At 41.3% G+C, this 18,188-nt stretch overlaps 2 protein-coding genes across 2 annotated transcripts; both read right to left on the reverse strand.

The window, feature by feature from the left end:
- Positions 1–5,205: 5,205 nt before the first annotated feature.
- Positions 5,206–13,105, reverse strand: gpr63 (G protein-coupled receptor 63). Its single transcript, XM_084031268.1, has 2 exons — positions 12,711–13,105; positions 5,206–8,394 (listed from the first exon to the last, which is right to left on the reverse strand). Exon 2 carries the CDS (start codon positions 8,277–8,279, stop codon positions 7,062–7,064), a length of 1,218 nt encoding a protein of 405 aa, XP_083887394.1. The 5' UTR covers positions 8,280–8,394; positions 12,711–13,105; the 3' UTR covers positions 5,206–7,061.
- Positions 13,106–14,894: 1,789 nt separating this feature from the next.
- Positions 14,895–17,695, reverse strand: ndufaf4 (NADH:ubiquinone oxidoreductase complex assembly factor 4). The gene is made up of 3 exons (XM_084030251.1): positions 17,540–17,695; positions 17,294–17,391; positions 14,895–16,603 (listed from the first exon to the last, which is right to left on the reverse strand). The coding sequence occupies exons 1-3, from the start codon at positions 17,673–17,675 to the stop codon at positions 16,298–16,300; spliced, it is 540 nt and encodes a 179-aa protein (XP_083886377.1). The 5' UTR covers positions 17,676–17,695; the 3' UTR covers positions 14,895–16,297.
- Positions 17,696–18,188: the final 493 nt, after the last annotated feature.

Genomic DNA, 18,188 nt, shown 5'->3' on the forward strand with positions numbered 1-18,188 from the left:
TTTATTACTTTTTTTACATACTATACTATCACTTTTCCGACATACTATGACTTTTTTCTTACTTATTTGGAGATACACTATGACTTTTTGACATGCTATTGCTTTTTTATAAAAAAAAATTTGTCATACTATACTGTGACCTTTTTATTACTTTTTCATACTGTGACTTTTTTCGACATTGTTATACTATGACTTTTTCAGACATACTATACTATGACTTTTTTCTGATTTTTTTCGACATACTATACTATGACTTTTTTATGACTTTTTTGCACTCACTACACTTGGACTTCGATTGACACATGATATACAAGCAAATGTTATGACTTTTAAATCATTTTTACAACATTTTATGAATTTTGTCGATTTTTCACTTTTTTTTCGACATGCTATAGTATGACTTTTTTTTGGAAAACATGACCATGGGTTGTTTTTTTAAAGGTGGTTTTCTTGCGTAGACACCTTTTTATTTAGCGGTGGACAGAGAGGAAACATGGGAGAGAGAGGGGGATGTGACATCCAGCAAAGACCTCCAGCCGGGATTTCGAACTGGCGTCTGCTGCGTATATGGCTAGATAGCATGCACTCTAACCACTAGCCCAACTGCAAGCTATGCCTCAGCCTTTTTATGACTGTTTTGGACTCACTACAATCAGACTTTGATTGACACGCGATATACAAGCATATGTTTTGACTTTTAAATCATTTTTACAACATTTTATGAATTTTGTCGATTTTTCACTTTTTTTCGACATGCTATAGTATGACTTTTTTTTTTGGAAAATATGACCATGGGTTGTTTTCTTGCATATACACCTTTTTATTTAGCGGTGGACAGAGAGGAAACATGGGAGAGAGAGGGGGATGTGACATCTAGCAAAGACCTCCAGCCGGGATTTCGAACTGGCGTCTGCTGCGTATATGTGTATATGGCTAGATAGCATGCACTCTAACCACTAGCCCACCTGCAAGCTACGCCTCAACCTTTTTATGACTGTTTTGACTGACTACACTAAGACTTTGATTGACACATGATATACATGCAAATGTTATGATTTTTAAATCATTTTTATGACATTTTATGAATTTTGTTGATTTTTCACTTTTTTTTCGACATGCTATAGTATGACTTTTTTTGAGAAAATTTAAATGTAAAAAATAAAATATGCTCACCTCAGTTAACAGTGTGCTCTGCTGTTCCTTGACAGGATATGACATCAGACCACGTAGATGCCGAAAGCTAGTTTTCCACCTTTAAGCAGCGCCTTCTTGTAGTGAAAATATTAGCGTTGTGACAACTTACCCCTGTGACAAGAAGCCCTGTTCTCCCTACATTTATTTTGGTGCTTCGGTAGAAATGGTGGATTTTGTTGTTTTAGTAAAAACATGTTAGAGTACCATAAATGGGTTCCTCTTTATCACATTTGGCCCCCAGTGGAAATCAGACATTAACGATAGCCGTTAGTCCCACACTCGCCTCGCCCCCCTCCCTTGAATCCTACAGGAACATGTAAATGGCTCATACAGTAAGTGTAATCCATGCTTATCCAGTCAGTATAATTGATGTTGTTTATCCCTAAAAGCCCCTTATAAGTTCACCTCTGTACACTGTGTACTGACAATTACAGGGGCACTGGATGGCTGGTTCCCTTGGAAGTGCACAGCAACAACAACAATATTATGTATACAAGCATTTCTAAAATCCAGTGTCAGCCTGAGCAATCGCAGTCCTCCTTTTGATTCGGGAGCTTATAGAGGGATTGTTGGAGCAGGACCGCCTTGCATTCTCCTGACCCTTCAGTTCTGCCCTTGCAAGATCATTTAAGCGCCACACGACCATCGCTGTGGGCAACGAGACGATGCCTCTCCAAACTGAAAATATACTGCAAGACGACTGCGTGTCACGGAGTACGGACATGACGAGGATTTACGATTCCCAGAAGATGAGCTCAAGGTTACCAAAACATCCCAGCTCCATTGGGATTCATAAAACACCAGCTTCACAGGTGTGGAAGTAACAATTAGCTGCTTTTTGTGAAGCATCACAGCCCCGAAAGACAGTTACGTAAAAGTGGTTGAATTGGCTGTGAGATGCCACCAACTGCTACCCAATTATTACAGTGGCATGAATATACCCCCAAGAGACCCCTGAATACAGGATTAGCAGTAGATGATGGATGGATGGCTTAATAATGAAAAATTTAAATCAGGAGATGCAAAATGCACCCTTGCTCAGTGCTATACAGCTTGGACTTTGCTACTACAGTCTAGCTTGGACTGGTGTGACCAGTAACAGTGGATAATGTTAGCTAGTATTAGCGAACTAAATATTGTTTTGAAACTGAGTAACATGTTAGCAGAAAAAACATTTGAATGGTTTAATTACAAATTTTAAACAAGACATAAACAGATCATACCTCACCAGGAGACATCTCTGTTGTTTCATGCTTTTGGTCCAAAACTACTTTATTTCTGTCGAACAGCCATAACTGTAATCAGTATTATCCTACCATTTTAAAGGGACCACAAGTAACACTTTGCCCAGGCGGCAATCTCCGGTTCTGAGAAGTGAAGCTGATGCTGAAGTACCTTAATGTTGCATTCTCTCTGTTGGCCATCAGGGGGCGACTCCAGGGGGCGAAAAGAAGTCTGATTGCATGGAAGTCAATCTCTAGTTTCAAATCTTCTGATGTTCAGTTAGTAAATTATGATCCGTTTAGAGTCAAATAGACTCTAAAAGGATAGATAGATAGGGGATGCTTTAGGGCGGGGCTACCTTGTGATTGACAGGTCGCTACAAATGCAGTTAGCTGCTCAGGGTGCCGCTCTACCACTTGTGTTCTTCAGATCCACCCCTCGCTCCTCCACAGTCCAAATATGGTCACTTCCTTCACTGGTTGCAAAGATTAAGGGGTTGACAGTCAAAATGAGGAAATAGACTGTTTACAAAAACCCTTTGGTTTGTGGACTAAGGCTTTGACATGTGTTGATGAAAATCAAACAACAGATCAATGTGGAACAGCGGAAGACAAAACAGTTATTATGGATTTTCCAGACTTTTATGTCCTGGTACAAAAACACAAAACTGGCATTTGTTGTTCGTTGATGCCACAGCTCGAACAACAACCACAGAGCGATACCCAAATGAATAACAACAACGCCAGGGTGTTACACAAGTTGGATAACCACAAGTGCCTCTTTGACTTTATCTCATCTCCTTAGGTGAGCATAACCCCATCCAGCGTCACCACGCACCCTTGTGAGACATATGCAAGTTCCTGTTGCTAAGTAATAGTCTTCAGTGCTATGATTAAAGGGAGCTTCAAAGCTCTCTGCAAGCTCATTACTCACTGCAGGCTGCATAATGAATCCCAGTGAGGAAGCTGATTAAGAATGCCATCCTTTATAATCATAAGTCCGGAGCGAATGAAACTCAACTCGCCTCAGTGCTTATTGGAGGTGTCTGACTGAGCTGCAGAGGCGTCACAGACTTCTCTGGATGTCTCTCCGGTCCAATATCGGCTCGGAAACAACCTGCCGACCTTTTCCCTGGACGTCCGGGGTTTCCCACGCGACGCTTCAAGCTGCCAGCAACCTCATTTGCTCTGCTTTCATGTCTCAGTGTCCACACAGATTAGCTCCTCTTTGATGTGTCTTTTGGGCAGACATTAAAAGGTGGGCTGCTTTGAAAGCTATCCTCTCTCAAATTAAATGTTGACTTGACAATCATATTCATTACACATGCAACAGAACATGGACGGGCAGTTGTGCCAGCAGGTTGGACTGTGGTACATTTGTATTTTATGTCGATTAACTTCTGAAACACATAATGAATATACTCAGTGTTTTCCCCTAGAAATATCAGTGTATGGAGGTTACGACATGTGCAACAGATAGGAGGAATGTGGTTTTTGCTACTGAAGATGCTCTTTTCATTTTTTCAGTTAGAGTTGCTGTGGGTGGTAGGTACTCAAGTAGCTTTACAAGGTTAACAAGAGTGAATGTACTGAACAGTCACCGATGCCAGAGTAAATTCACATCCACAGCTTGTATACAAACCAAGTAACAGGCATGAGTGTTTCTGGTGTTTCGATGCAAGACGGAGACTTAAATTCACCGCCGTCATACTGAGGCAGAAGTCACAGAGATGCATTTACAGAATCTGAACCAATGAAGTCCAAATCATCTGTATGAGGACATTCGGAGTAAACGAGTTGTCTTTTTTTAATGATTACAGCGAACCTACCCTCTAAATCTTACAAATTGGATCTTAATGAGCTGATTAATGACATAATTCCAGAAACTGCAGTAACATATGTATACTTTAAATACTAATGTATTTTTACACTAAAATGTATTGCACAGCATCACAAGTATATCATCATTTGAAATTTGTGGTTACAATAATTACTACATTAGATGACAATTAATTCATGAATATGTACTAAGCGCCACTTCCTTAAACTACCAGGTATGAATTACCAAAAACAAATGGCCACACATTGGATTTGGTGCTTTTGGGGCCCCACGGGCAGTTGCTCACTTTGCCTGACTGAAAAACACATTCACTTCGATTGAGCTCGAGCTCCGTGGTGCAACATACTGCAAACAGAAATCCGAGCCAGCGCTTTCTTCTACAACAGAGCGGTGAGACTGCAAACACTTGAGGCTGGTTGTCAGGCACGGCCACTAATACGGCTCCCCGGCATTTTCTATTATCAGCTGCATTTGCGACTCGACTGTGAAGCGCATGACTGGCAGGCTTGCTGAAAATCAAAGCAGGCTCGGTGGGGGCAATCAGTGTACGGAGGTGCAATGCATGAACACACAGCGGGCGTATGTCAACCTCGCCAAAGCACTCAGCTGAGACTATGACAGGAAGTAGAGTCCCTGAGTGGAAGGAATAGACACAGGTGAGTCACTGGAAGGAGGATAATTAACGCAGCGCTTGCACATAAACACACCTGGACTCCCAGACGTGAAGGCTTACATATCAAATAACACATTTGCATGCACAGAAGATTGCATGTGCTATTATAAGCAAACATCTGATTTGGATGGATGGATGTCGTCTCTAAAGAGTTATACTTGGAAAAATGATGATAAATTAAGATTGAAGGGTATCCGGACTTCTACCGTCTCCTGGTATCCGTCATGTCACTCAACCCATCCAGATTCACAAACAAAAAAACCCACTTAAGACAGTTTACCAAGGTAAGAAATTTCTATTTCTTTATTACATTCAACAGTACAGTACACTGAAATTGCACATTTTCACCAGATATAGCAGCATTCTGACTGGCAAATGGACTAATCAATAGGCACATCCAAAACATTTAAATAGAAACACGTCCAAATGTGTCACGGCCACTTTCTGACCATATTCAAAATCCATTTAAGCTATTAATTTACATGCCTCATAAAACAAATTCTACTCAACTAAAACACACTGCCCCCCTCCCCCAAAAAGAAAACTTGATGTACGGTCAAGTCAAACTGAGCGGCGCCAGCATAAGATATTAAAAAGGAAAAATTCACCCGTTTATACTCTTCACACAGTATTTGCCATTCAGTGCATTCCAGAAGTTATAAAAGTGTTTTCATTTACTTTTACAGCTTCATTCAGTTATCGACTTCACTTAAAATGTTTCTTTCATTGCCCAGAGTGACGCATCACCCTCAGAAGAAGTTTGCACTTTGGGTTGAGTGGGCGAAAAAAAAAGAAAAAAAAAAGAGCCATAGCTACAACAATAGCATAAGAGCAACACGGCAAGTTTATCCAAGGTAGTATTCTCAGCATTGCTGCACTGCATTGTGGTCTACTGAATGGAGCTGATTATCGAGTTTAAATGCATCTTATATGAGAGGAACGTCTGTAGAACCACGGATCCAAAACAATCGCGTATTCAAAGCTGGAATCAAAGACCTTGTACGTGTTTCGCCAACATTACACATGAGTGGATGTTGGTATTGGAAAAAAAGGCCCTACTACTAAAGCTGCTGATTCATGGTGGCTGATGTAAAATGATTAAATTAGAGACAAATGCACCTGATGTTTGCTATGAAAGGATGTCCACACGATCAGAAGGCAACTGGACAAGCGAGCTCAAATTTCGCATTAGGATGTAACATCTCCTTCAACTTAATTACTAAATAACCAGCTGTCTAAATAAAGGTACTGCAACCAAATTCAGCTTTAAAAATGGAAGGCCAATGAAACCTGTCCACAACAATAAAATTGAAAACCGTAGGTCTCACCACGAAGCCGCTTTGATTGGGTGGAAACGCCTTCCACACAGCGAGTCCAGTTGCCTTGACCAGTCTGATGACACCCTACGAGCTGCTGAGAATCTTTACACACACCTGGACTGCTGTTGAGCCTCGGAGCAAAACATTCCTTAGCGCTGCATTAAAAAGCTGCAGGGGTTTTCAATGTCATCCGACAAAGCACGCTGGTGGATCATTCTGTAAAGAGAACAGTGTAGCTTCACCATTTACCTCAAGGTTATCAAAACAGAGGCGCTTACTTTCCATAATATAGCGGAGGGCTGAACCTCAGTACCTTTAAGAGAAGACTTTATTGCATCCCACAAAGGTCCTACACCTTTGTGGGTTTAAAATATTTAAATTTAATGAAAAAAATTTACATTTAGCCAATTTTAAGCTATTGTTTAGCTGTTTTTTTAATTATTATTTTACACATTTTGCTTCTTTAGTCAAATAAAACATTTTTTTTTGGTAGAAAGTCATGTTTATATTCCTCAGTTAAGGTATCAAGAATGGACTGTTTCGGCTCTTTTAGTAATAAAAAATACAATATAACTATAAACCATGATGTGCAGGTGTTTTGGTATTTCATTATCTCACTGGTAGCTGTAGCAACATGGCCCCCGCCAGCGCAACCCCTTGCCTAATTTTATGTTTTAATGCAGCACTGTTTTCATTCTGAACACGTCACGAGAAGTTTACCACCAAACAACAAAACAGGCCCAGAATTGCAAGGTACATTATGCAAAGTCGTTTTTAACAGTGCTGAAGTGTTTGAGGGTGGATTTTTCCCTTTAGACCACGGAGCGATGCTCCCCGCAGACGTACACGGCGCTTGGCTGTATGCGCCTCTTCGTGTTGCCTGGCAGCTGAGGAAGAAACTTGAAGTACTTGGGCATCAGATCGAGGCAGGCGTCACGGAACTTCTTGATCCGCCAGTAGTAAATGAGAGGGTTGAGGGCCGACTTGAGGTAGCACAACCACAGGACCCATGTGCTGATTTGAAAAAAGCTGTCTTTGTGGTAGAAGCCGTCGCTGAAGGTAGCTACCAGACTGTAGGCAGTGAAGGGCGCCCAGCACACTGTGAACACGGAGAAGAGGATGAGGATGGTGGTGAAGGCACGGGTCTTGAAGCTCATGTCTATGTTCATTTGTAAGGGCCTCTGGAGGCTCAGCAGGCCCAGTTTGCTGGCCTGGCTCAGACAGATGCTGTCTGGGTGGCTGTGGATGCGGATGGCGTTGTGGCGGATGGTGTTCAGGATCCCCATAAATGTGTACAGCATGACCATGAAAGGTAGGAAGAAGAAGACCAGCATCAGCATCAACACGTAGGCGTGGTAACCAGGCTCAGTGCTGTAGCCAAACACACACTGAGGGGCCCTGGGGGGGAACTGTAGGGGAGGGGAACTGACAGCCAGGGGGAAAGAAAAAATGAAAGCGAGTCCCCATGTGACCACAATGAGCACTTTAGCTCTCTGTGGGCTCAGCTTATCTTGCTTCTGGACAATAATAAGAAAACGGTCTATGCTTATTATAAGCAGTATAGCCACGCCCTCCATCACAAAGAACCAAAAGAGCATGGACGAAACCCGACAGAAAACGTCTCCGAAAATCCACTGGGTGGTCACCACGGTGACCAGAGCGAAGGGCATGTTCAGGATGGCCAGCATCATGTCTGCGAACGCCAGGCTCGCCAAGAGGATGTTGATGGCCGAGCGCATGGCAGATCTCTGGTACACCATCAAGCACACCACCATGTTTCCCAACAGAGCCAGGAGCAGGATGGCGACCATGCAGAAGCAGAAGAAGACCTGCAGAGGTAGGCCGACGCCCGGCTGGCTCCCTGGGGACTCCGGCGTTGGCGTGACCGGCTCCGGGGGCGACCGGGAGCCCATGGAGGCGTTCCCCATCGGCGGCCTGTCGGAAAGGTTCAGCAGCCCCGTAACGAGGCAGCAGAGACTGGCGTTAACGTCCCCCGCCTCTGGGAGGGGAACAGCAGTGGAGTGAACCATTCTTCCCCGGGGTGAACAGGCATCGTTGCTGGCGAGCTCACGCTAAACGTGATGCCACAGGCGCCGATATTCCCAGCTCCACGCAACATGGCAGCGTCTTCATGGCTGCGAGACCCTAAGATGTACAAAAAGAATTTAGTGAATGGCAAGTTAATCAAAAAAGACGTGAAACTAGATCAACATCATTTCCATCAGAATCCCCTTTAGAGTTGTAATGACGGTGAGATGCAGAGCTTTGACACTAAAGCAGCGCTTGGATAGATTAAGTCAAACATAGTGTTTGGATTTGTTTTGCAGCCGTTTCCACTTCATTTACATGCAGACTACCTTCCCTCCTTTTAACAGAAGCTTTCCAATGTTGTACGTTTCAAAGCATGACGGATTCAATTACAATCTTGTGATTAAAGACAAAATGAACCATGAACCTTTCACACTTGAGTCCTCAATTCATTTTTGTAGATTTCTCTAGATAACCTCAAAGGAATACTTCACCCCCACCCCCAAAATTAATATATGTATATCACCTCCTCGCTTCATAGTACCTCGAATTCTTGAAGAATACTTTTTTTTCTTGTATTCCCCCACGCTGAACGAAGATTTTTTTTTTTTTAATGGAGGAAAGTCTTTATTAATTTGAGTAAAATGGGAGGAATGTGTTAAACAACAGCAAAAGACCCGTTTTCACTAAAACATTACCTGTAAATCACTTCTGCAAAAACAGTCTCATGCTTGTACGGGCCCGTTTTATCCAAAAATGAACGTGTGAGTAGATAAATTAAAACTTGATTATGCTGAACGAGTCATGCAAGAATCTGTTAATGGATATTGTTATGTAATGTTGCTGAATTTAAAAGCAGCCGCCATTTACTTCAATGCATCAAGATGTTTCTCCATTTTCTTATTCTTATTTCATGTTTTCTTCAAAAAATTCCACCAAACACAAGGTGAGTAACTGTTGTATTAAACAGTCATTCTGAGGGGGTGAGGTATTCCTTTAAATGACCTTAATCCAAAAATTGACATTCACTTAGTAAATAAGTAAACAAAGCCAAAGTAATCAACATTTCAGGAAACGTGCTTCTTCACTTTGAAAGAGAGATTACGAGATCAATATCAATCCATATCAATCTCATGTCATTGGGTTAAGAGCTCTGCAACTCATTTGTTTTAAACTGGACATGAAGATAAGGGTAAGAACCACAATTTGTCGTTTTAGAGGGAGTATCTATTTTCAGGCGAAGTCTTGTCGTCAAAGCGAGGTTGCCAGGTTTGTACCGCGACCAAAATCACTCACACACTGACTGTATCTGCCGAACCACAATGTAGCCAGTGACGCTACAAATGAGTTCCGGGAGGATGGATACACCGCTGTTCATTACAAAATAGTAACTTTACGTAACTCCCCCAGAAAATACAAATCAAACAAACAAGAAACAAAAGTGTTTAGTGGTGATCTTTTTGCAGTGTTGGCACTTTCTCCCTTCCTTCCCATCTTTATGCTGAGCTAGCTAGGCTAAGCCTGCAGCTCAGCACTTAACACACAGATGTGAAAGCCCTAACCTTCTTGTTTCATCCGGGAACGAAAGAGAATAGAGCAAAAATGTTGACTGGAAAAACATTTGCATCAGAAGAAAACTCCTCCGTTTGTCTGAAATTTGATAAGAAATCCTTTTAAAGCACTTTCCTGTAACTGTTGCCAGTAAGCAACCGCCAAATACTGCAATAAAAATCCTTATCTCTTGTATAAACATTGGACAGTGTTATTTCAGACTGCCTGGCATCATTTACAATGGCTCAACAGCAAATGGAAAAAATAGGTGGTGGGGAGACAAAAGTCCATTTACTTAAAAAGATTAATTAGCACATAAATTACGTTTTTTCCTCCCCCATTAATTTGCAGTCTAGTGTGGGTGTAAAAATCAAGCAAATACAACGGTGAGAAAATCATTATAAGAACAGCCATTTATGTAGCCGTGTTAAAACACAGGTTGTGGTGCTGCTTTGGCAGCTGGATATGCAGCTGAGCAGATACCATTATCTCATGTCAGGACAGTCAAGAGAGGAGAGGCTGCAGTGAGGAGATAAACAGACGGTGCAGCAGCAAAACTGGAAAGACTTTGTTTTATTCGTATCACACTATGATGACGAGCGTATTATCTGCTGCAATTACTCCACTGCTTCGGCACAATGAAGACCTGGCGAACGAGGGCAAATAAGAAACGGGTTTAATCTTAGCCTACTTCCTGCTTCATTCACCTCGTATCCACATACGGCACCTTTTCCAAAAGGCCTGGTGGATCACAATACTGAACACACTGTGCAGCGGCGATCCACTTCAGGGGAAGGTAGTGATGCGTCTCTTTGCCTTCCTTTAGGGGTGGAGTGACCTGAAATGTTAAAATAGCCACTCCAGCCTCCGAGCCTCAAGTAAACCTGCAGTAAAAAGCGGATGAGCCGGGGTACTCGGCGTTCGAAAAAAGACTGGGAATTGTTTAAATACTGGATGTGGCAACGCAATTATGCAACAGAGATCTGCAGGAACATTCTGAGAGCTTTTCAGCGACATCCTGTAACCTTGAGTGCTTGAAGGAATAATAAGGAGACAAATGGTGTGCTGAAAACCTCTATAGTACGCTTATGAAAGTAATCTTGCAGTTTATGTCAATAACCTGTCAGAGAGTGTACCTTTTATTTAATTTGTTAAGCGACGATATGAGAGAAAAGCCTGTCTGGCACATTAAATGATTGATATGATTTCTGCATATTTACCAATCTAAGAGTTGATAGTGTCAATAGAAAAAAAGCATTTGGAAAAATGTAATAAACTGATTAAATATGCCGTTAAATATTTACAAGCATGGATTGAGAAATGTTGAAGTACTACTTTACTCAGATGAGGACCTAAAGCTTGTTCTATTTTTAGCTCTTACTTTATCGGCAATGATACGTTGTGATTTCTTTGTTTCCTTCTTTTGACAAATGTACTTATTGTAAGTCGCTTTGGACAAAAGCGTCTGCTAAATGACCTAAATGTAAATGTAAATGTAAATGTAAATGTCTGAGATGCACGGAAGCAGAGAAAGGCCATAATGGAACAGATCTAGTGGTGAATACAAGAATGTCCCTTTATATTCACAAATAAATAAAGTGCCCCACAAAACAAAACAAAACGTTGTAATATTATTTGTTTGACATCAAAATTAAGTGTAAGAAGATATTGGTTATTTATATTCATTTTTAACAAATCATTCAAACATATAGATATAATCCCGATAATCATCAAAATATGCTTAAATCTCTTAAAATGGCACTTAAACATACTGGAATAACTCATTCTGATTATTTTAAATCACAGAGAGAACTCTTTGTGTTTTATTAACATCCATTTGAGTGAAAAACAAATATGTGTGAGTTTTTTTAAATCCCGGCCTGTGATGAAATCGGTTCAGGACAATATAGATTTTTATCACTGATCGCGATAAAAACACTCCCGATAAGTTGTTTGTGGAGAAGTTCGATCATCGTAAAAATATCCACAGCGTGACCTGAAAAGGATGTCTAGCTGGCTGTCATGGTGGAGAAGGGAAAAATAGGCTGATTTAAAAGATACAGAAAAGAAAATTCATATTTATGTATCCTTCATTCAGGTTTAGCCTTTGAGACCTTGTGATTTATGATCATCTTATTTCAGATTTTTTGAGTGTTTTGTATATAAAAAATACAAAAATGCATTCTAAAAAAAATATGGTTTACGATCACTTAATTTAAGATTATTTGATTGTTTTTCACATAAAACAGATTTTAAAATGTGTTTCTGAAAGTAAGTTCATATAAAGCGATTCCAGCAGATTTGAGTGCCACTTCTAAAGAGTTTTAAGCATATTTGTTGGTGATTATTGGGGATAATATCTTGAATTATTTTAGATAATCGTGACATGTAATGTTCATATGGTCCCAGTCTAGTTGACAACAAGCCTAGTTTGTGTATTAAGCTGCTGTTATACATACAGCATATAAATCATTGCAGTATTCCGACTTTAACACATTCTCATAAAAAGGTTGCAAGTGGCCATTTGTTAAAAGACACATGATGGTGGCGTCCCTGTTATATTCAAGGCAAATCACATCCGAGCATTTCTCCAAACTACAAAAACCTACTCAAAACGTTACAGAAGAAAATTATCAATTCCTCATTCAGAGCAGTTTTCCGTTTGGTCGCAGCTCGCCGTTTGATTTGACGGTGTAAAATATTCCTCATTCCGTTGTTGTGCCACCAAAATGGTTGAAGTGATTCACGGAGAGTTACATCTCTGTGGACGACGGCAGAACCCACATTCACGTCTTCATCCCCGGCACACATATATACATTTACACGAGAAATAATATCGTGTCGTTGCCCACCCACCCGGTTGTGTCCAAACGGTTTTTTACCTGCTTCATTCCCCCATGTTGAGGCTCCGGAGCGCCGGGCGAAGTGCTACACAGCTCGGTCCTCCAAATGGTGCATCCCAAAAAATGTTTCCTCCACCTCGCTGTAGCCAAGACATAAAACACTTGGTGTTTAAGAAAATATATACATAGAAGTCACGCTTAACCTTGTAGATGCTAGCTCTTGTAATCAGCAGGGCGACCGCAGCTGGAGTCGTAGATAAAAGTGTAAAATGAAAATCCGCATTTTGCTTTAGTCTCGCTTTGTCTGGAGCACGAGTGCTCTGACTATTCGCGGGGTTTTCATATTAAATAAAGTGGTTAAATATGAATCTTATTTTTTCACGCTTCTTCTTCGTACAGATGTGCGCGGCCCCTCCTCCAGCACCGACTATATCGAGATACGTTAACCGTATGTATGTATGTCGTCCAGACGATCTCCGCACGTTTACAAACCACTCTCGCTGTTCGGCTAACGGCAGACACCTAGCATAAACAAACGCAACTTCCTGTCCGGACTTTCAAAATAAAGGAGGCCCCGACGCGCATTCAAGCTCTGAAGAAAATTGTGAAATCTGTCACTACTTTTATCAGGCATCTGTACTTTATTTATTTCATTGTTTTTTTTATTTATTATATGACACACGATTCATCTAGCCTTGCAAAAACAGCAACTACAAATGTCCTTCATACTTTTTACTTAATACATTGAGTACAAAGAGCATGTACTTCTTCACTTTTACTTGAGTAAATCAGTTGAATCAGTCATGTACTTTTAACACCTCTGGTAATACCCATGATGTCAGTATTATTATGAATTATTTATTATTAAATATGGCTTTGCATGTTCTCCCTGTTTAAGTGTGGGTTCTCTCCAGGTTCTCCGGCTTCCTCCCACAGTCCAAAGACATGCAGGATGGGGATAGGTTCATTGATGAATTGCCCGTAGGTGTGAATGTGAGCGTGAATGGTTGTTTGTCTCCATATGTTAGCCCTGTGATGGACTGGTGAACCCTGCCTTCGCCCAATGACAGCTGGGATCGGCTCCAGCCCCCCCTCGAACCTGAATACAGGATAAGCAGTAGACAAGGTAGATGGATGGATGGCTACGCCCTGGCAGAAAACTAAGCTATTTAAATAAAAGTACAACATCTATCTCCTCTGAGTAAGAGTTGTAATTAGCATGAATGGGTCACTGTAGAAAAAAAATAAGAATGAAGTGTAGACTAGACTAGAATACTTTTGTCACATCTGTTGGACTGAAAGTATAGGCTACTATAATTTAGGTTGAAGTAGAGAAAATGTACACCAGAAAGGGGTTCAATTAGTTACTTCCATATATTACTTTCAAACATCATAGAGACACGATATAAATATCTAAGCCGCAGCCTAATTTTGCATCAATATGAATTAAATCATCTAGACGAGCTTTCTCAATATAGCATATCTTTAAAATAAAGATATGCTATATCTTGCGGTTTGCCTTCAAAATAAGGCCCTTATTTTGAAGGCAAACCAGCAGAGCCTTCGTGCTCCCTCCAGCCAGTTTGACGCAGCTTTGCGTTCAGTGATAACTGACAGCCACAGAAGCCAGTTGCATGGACGGACGCGGACTTCTCTTGGAGAACGCCCCGCTTTGAGCGTCGTCCAGTAGAAACGAACAACTACCTAAATGGGCGTGGCCAGATTGGAGGAAGCGCTTATTTTTGGGCACGTGTGTGTGCGTGTGTGTGTGTTTGCATAGTGGGTGGCGAAGATGACAAATGGAGTCTGTTATTGTAAAAGTAGCTCGGTGTCCTCAAAATGTCAGTGTCTGTATGACTGAGCTATGAACAGTTTTAAGGCAGCACACACACACACACACACACGCGCTTTAATGAAGGTAAAGACAGGCCACCTTTGTATTGAGCAGAGAAAAAACAGCCACAGTATTGTAAACCCATTCATTCGTGAGCTTTAAGTACAAAACTAAGTGTTTACTGCTTGAACGGTGCAACTTCATTGTGTTAATTTGTCTTGATGAGTGGTAAATTGGAAAACCAAGTAACAACCACTCCACAAAATAGGGGAAACTCATGAAATAAAGAAAAATACAGCACCAGAAATATTACATTTTGATAAATGGCAACTAAAATTGAACATGCTACAAACAAAATCACCTGATATTACATGACTTGGCCCAAAAAATGATCAAATCCCCTATTTTTCCCTGGAAAAAATTTAAAAATTCCCCGATATTCCAGAAACACGCAGGACTTAGTTGTTTCAACTCTGATGAGTCGAAGGTTAAACAAAATTGCTAATTCACAGAACCCATTACGACCACTTTAAATTAGGGATGCAACACCTGGAATAACTCAAATAACAAAAGAATCTTTATTTTCAAAAAGTGTGCGTACATGCAGCGAATTGATGCAAATTCAAAGCTCATTCTTCATACCGCATATGTTTGCTTCAAGCTCTGGCTGCTACTTGAAACCAATGACTTTTTTAAAATGGATTGGATCAGAGATTTGACAAACCTCTAACAAACAAAAAAGGCTTAGTTGTATTTATAAGCATAGGGATGATAACAGCTTCAAAGAACCAAATCATATTGAAAAAATAATGTCCATGTAAGACAGATACTGTATATATGCTATATAGTTTGCAGTCTTCTACACCATAAAGCAACAGTAAAACATTGCAATAAAACATTGTCAGAGGTATACGCTTGTGTCTGAGTGAGGTGTGCCAGTTACGACAGTGCAGAGCTGGAGTCAGAACATTGTTAGCCTAGCTTAGCATCACGGCTGGAAGCAGGGCGGAAATAGAAATCAAACTCACTCATGTAATGAATACAAATGTAATTCATGTAAAAATGATCATTTGAAGTTTTAAGGAGACTACTTTTTTTCCTTCCAGTTTTATTATGCTAAGCTAGGCTAACCACATTCAAGCTCAAATGTGGGAATTTCCATCCATCCATCCATCCATTTTCTACCGCTTTATCCTGTATTCAGGGTCACGGGGGGGGGGGTGGGGGCTGCAGCCGATCCCAGCTGTCATTGGGCGAAGGCAGGGTACACCCTGGACAGGTCGCCAGTCTATCACAGGGATACATGTAGAGACAGACAACCATTCACACTCACATTCACACCTACGGGCAATTTAGAGTCACCAATCTACCTATCCCCATCCTGCATGTCTTTGGACTGTGGGAGGAAGCCGGAGAACCCGGAGAGAACCCACGCTTACACGGGGAGAACATGCAAACTCCACACAGAAGGAACCCGGGCCGACCCGGGGATCGAACCCGGGACCCTCTTGCTGTGAGGCGAGAGTGCTACCCACTACACCACCGTGCAGAATGTGGGAATTTGAGAATCGATATTTATTCTATTAAATACACAGAAGTCGTCAAATGATAAAGACACAATGTTTAAGATTAAATATTTGTACTTATTTATTAAATTGTACTTTTCTTTGTTTGTTAGCTTTATATCAATACATCAATCTTAGACATATCCCATGATATGACATATACTGATGCACATAAATAAGTCAGGTCATTTTTCCTCTATTGTCTACCATTCACCTACGATCAGGTCCTACGAAGCCTTTATCTGTTTGGCGTTTTCAGTCTTGGGTGGTATGATGTGAACCTGGAAGGGGGTGAAAAACTCGAGAAGAGCTTTTGTGTCCTTTAAGTCCAGAGAATATTCCTGAGCGATCTCTTCCGGTGTCCATGTCTGAGGATGACGTTGGTGGCTGCTCAGGGCCTTCAGAGTCTCGGCGATGGTCAGTTTGCCTTTAGGAACATCTGTGAGGTCCACCAGGTTGTACAGTTCCCCCGGTAGTCTGAACTTCAATGGCCGCCGCTCCGTTTCTGTGCCCTCCGTGACTTCCTTTGGTACCTGTGAGAAGTTTAAGCAGAAGAAAATGAGTTTGACATACTGGAATACTGGGAAAAAGTGCTTCTTTTTTACTACAAGCGACCTGGAGTCGCCCCCTGATAGTCAGAGAGAATGCAATTTTAAAAAAGGCACATCAGCATTGGCTTCACTTTTTAGAACCAGAGGTTGTTGCCAGGTTTGGAATTAACCATTAAGTGTTTAAAGTAACGAAGTACAAACACTTTGTCACTGTGCATAAGTTACATTTCCAGGTATCTGTACTTGACTTGAGTATTTATATATAGCTGAACTTTATAAGCCTCACATTTTCGAAACAGTCTCATTACTTTAGTTTTAATGCATTCAATATTTTTTTTCTTTTCTTATTAATATGAAGCGAGATTCAGTTAGAATTGCAACAAAAAAACAGCCAGTGGAAATGTCTTCACAGGGATACTTTCAGTACTTCTCTCTACTTTTTGAACACAAGTGTCTGTACTTGTACTTGAGTAGAGAAAGTCTGAACGTTTGACTTCTCTACCGTTATCTCATTCCTCGGCGACATCTCGAGTTCGTGTTTACTTCAATGTCATAGACAAACACTACAACAGGAAATAAGCCGGGACACATCGGCATTGTTTCAGACAAACAGAGCACCCTCCATAATCGGAGCCATTTACAAATGGACCCAGTCTTGAGTCCTGGTCTGACCTCTGCTGCCGGGTCCTGCGACTCCACATACACGGACTTGAGGAGGGTCAGGAGGGGGTCGTTCCTCTGGTTGACCGCGTCCGCTGCCGTCTCCACCGCTGGAATAAACACACAACACGCTGGTCAACGACGGAGCTTCGCCCCGAAGATTAAGTGGTGTCGTTGCGTCAGGTGCCGGTGAATCAACCCGGTATGAAGGCAGTCAGCAGACAGTTACACAAGTTAGCGGAGGTTTCATATACTCACCGTCGGAGCTGCCGGCGGAGGGCGGGACGTGGGACCCGTGTCGGGGGGCCGCTCGCGGCTTCTCCTTGGAGATTTCCCGGTGTACGCGGTTTTCCAGGTTAAAATTTCTAAACATACGCGCAACCCGTGCCCCCATGTTTTACAAGCTGTTGAATGACCGCCGCTGACAATAAAGTTTATTCAAAGTGTCGACGGCGAGCGACGAGGCTCCTCTCGCAATGGAAAAGGCGAACACAGGAATAACAGCGACACCTGCTTTCTGGAGGGGTGTACTGACGAGTTCAGAAAAAACACAAGAAGGGTGAGAAAATACTCTTTCATTTTATTAAATTATGTAAGTGTCTTTGATTTACTAAGTCACAAATGCAAGTTATACGTTCCCTTTATTTATCTCTTTATCAAGTTATGAGGAAACTAGTCACACATCTATCTATCTATCTATCTATCTATCTATCTATCTATCTATCTATCTATCTATCTATCTTATCTATCTATCTATCTATCTATCTATCTATCTATCTATCTATCTATCTATCTATCTATCTATCTATCTATCTATCTATGTTTATTTTAATCATTTGGGATTTTACTTCAAGTGTTTCTAGAAACAAACTGAGAAATGCTTCAAAATCATTTAGAAATGTCACAA

Source organism: Eutrigla gurnardus (genome assembly GCF_963514095.1).
Source record: "Eutrigla gurnardus genome assembly, chromosome: 16".
In the NCBI taxonomy this organism is placed as follows: domain Eukaryota; kingdom Metazoa; phylum Chordata; class Actinopteri; order Perciformes; family Triglidae; genus Eutrigla; species Eutrigla gurnardus.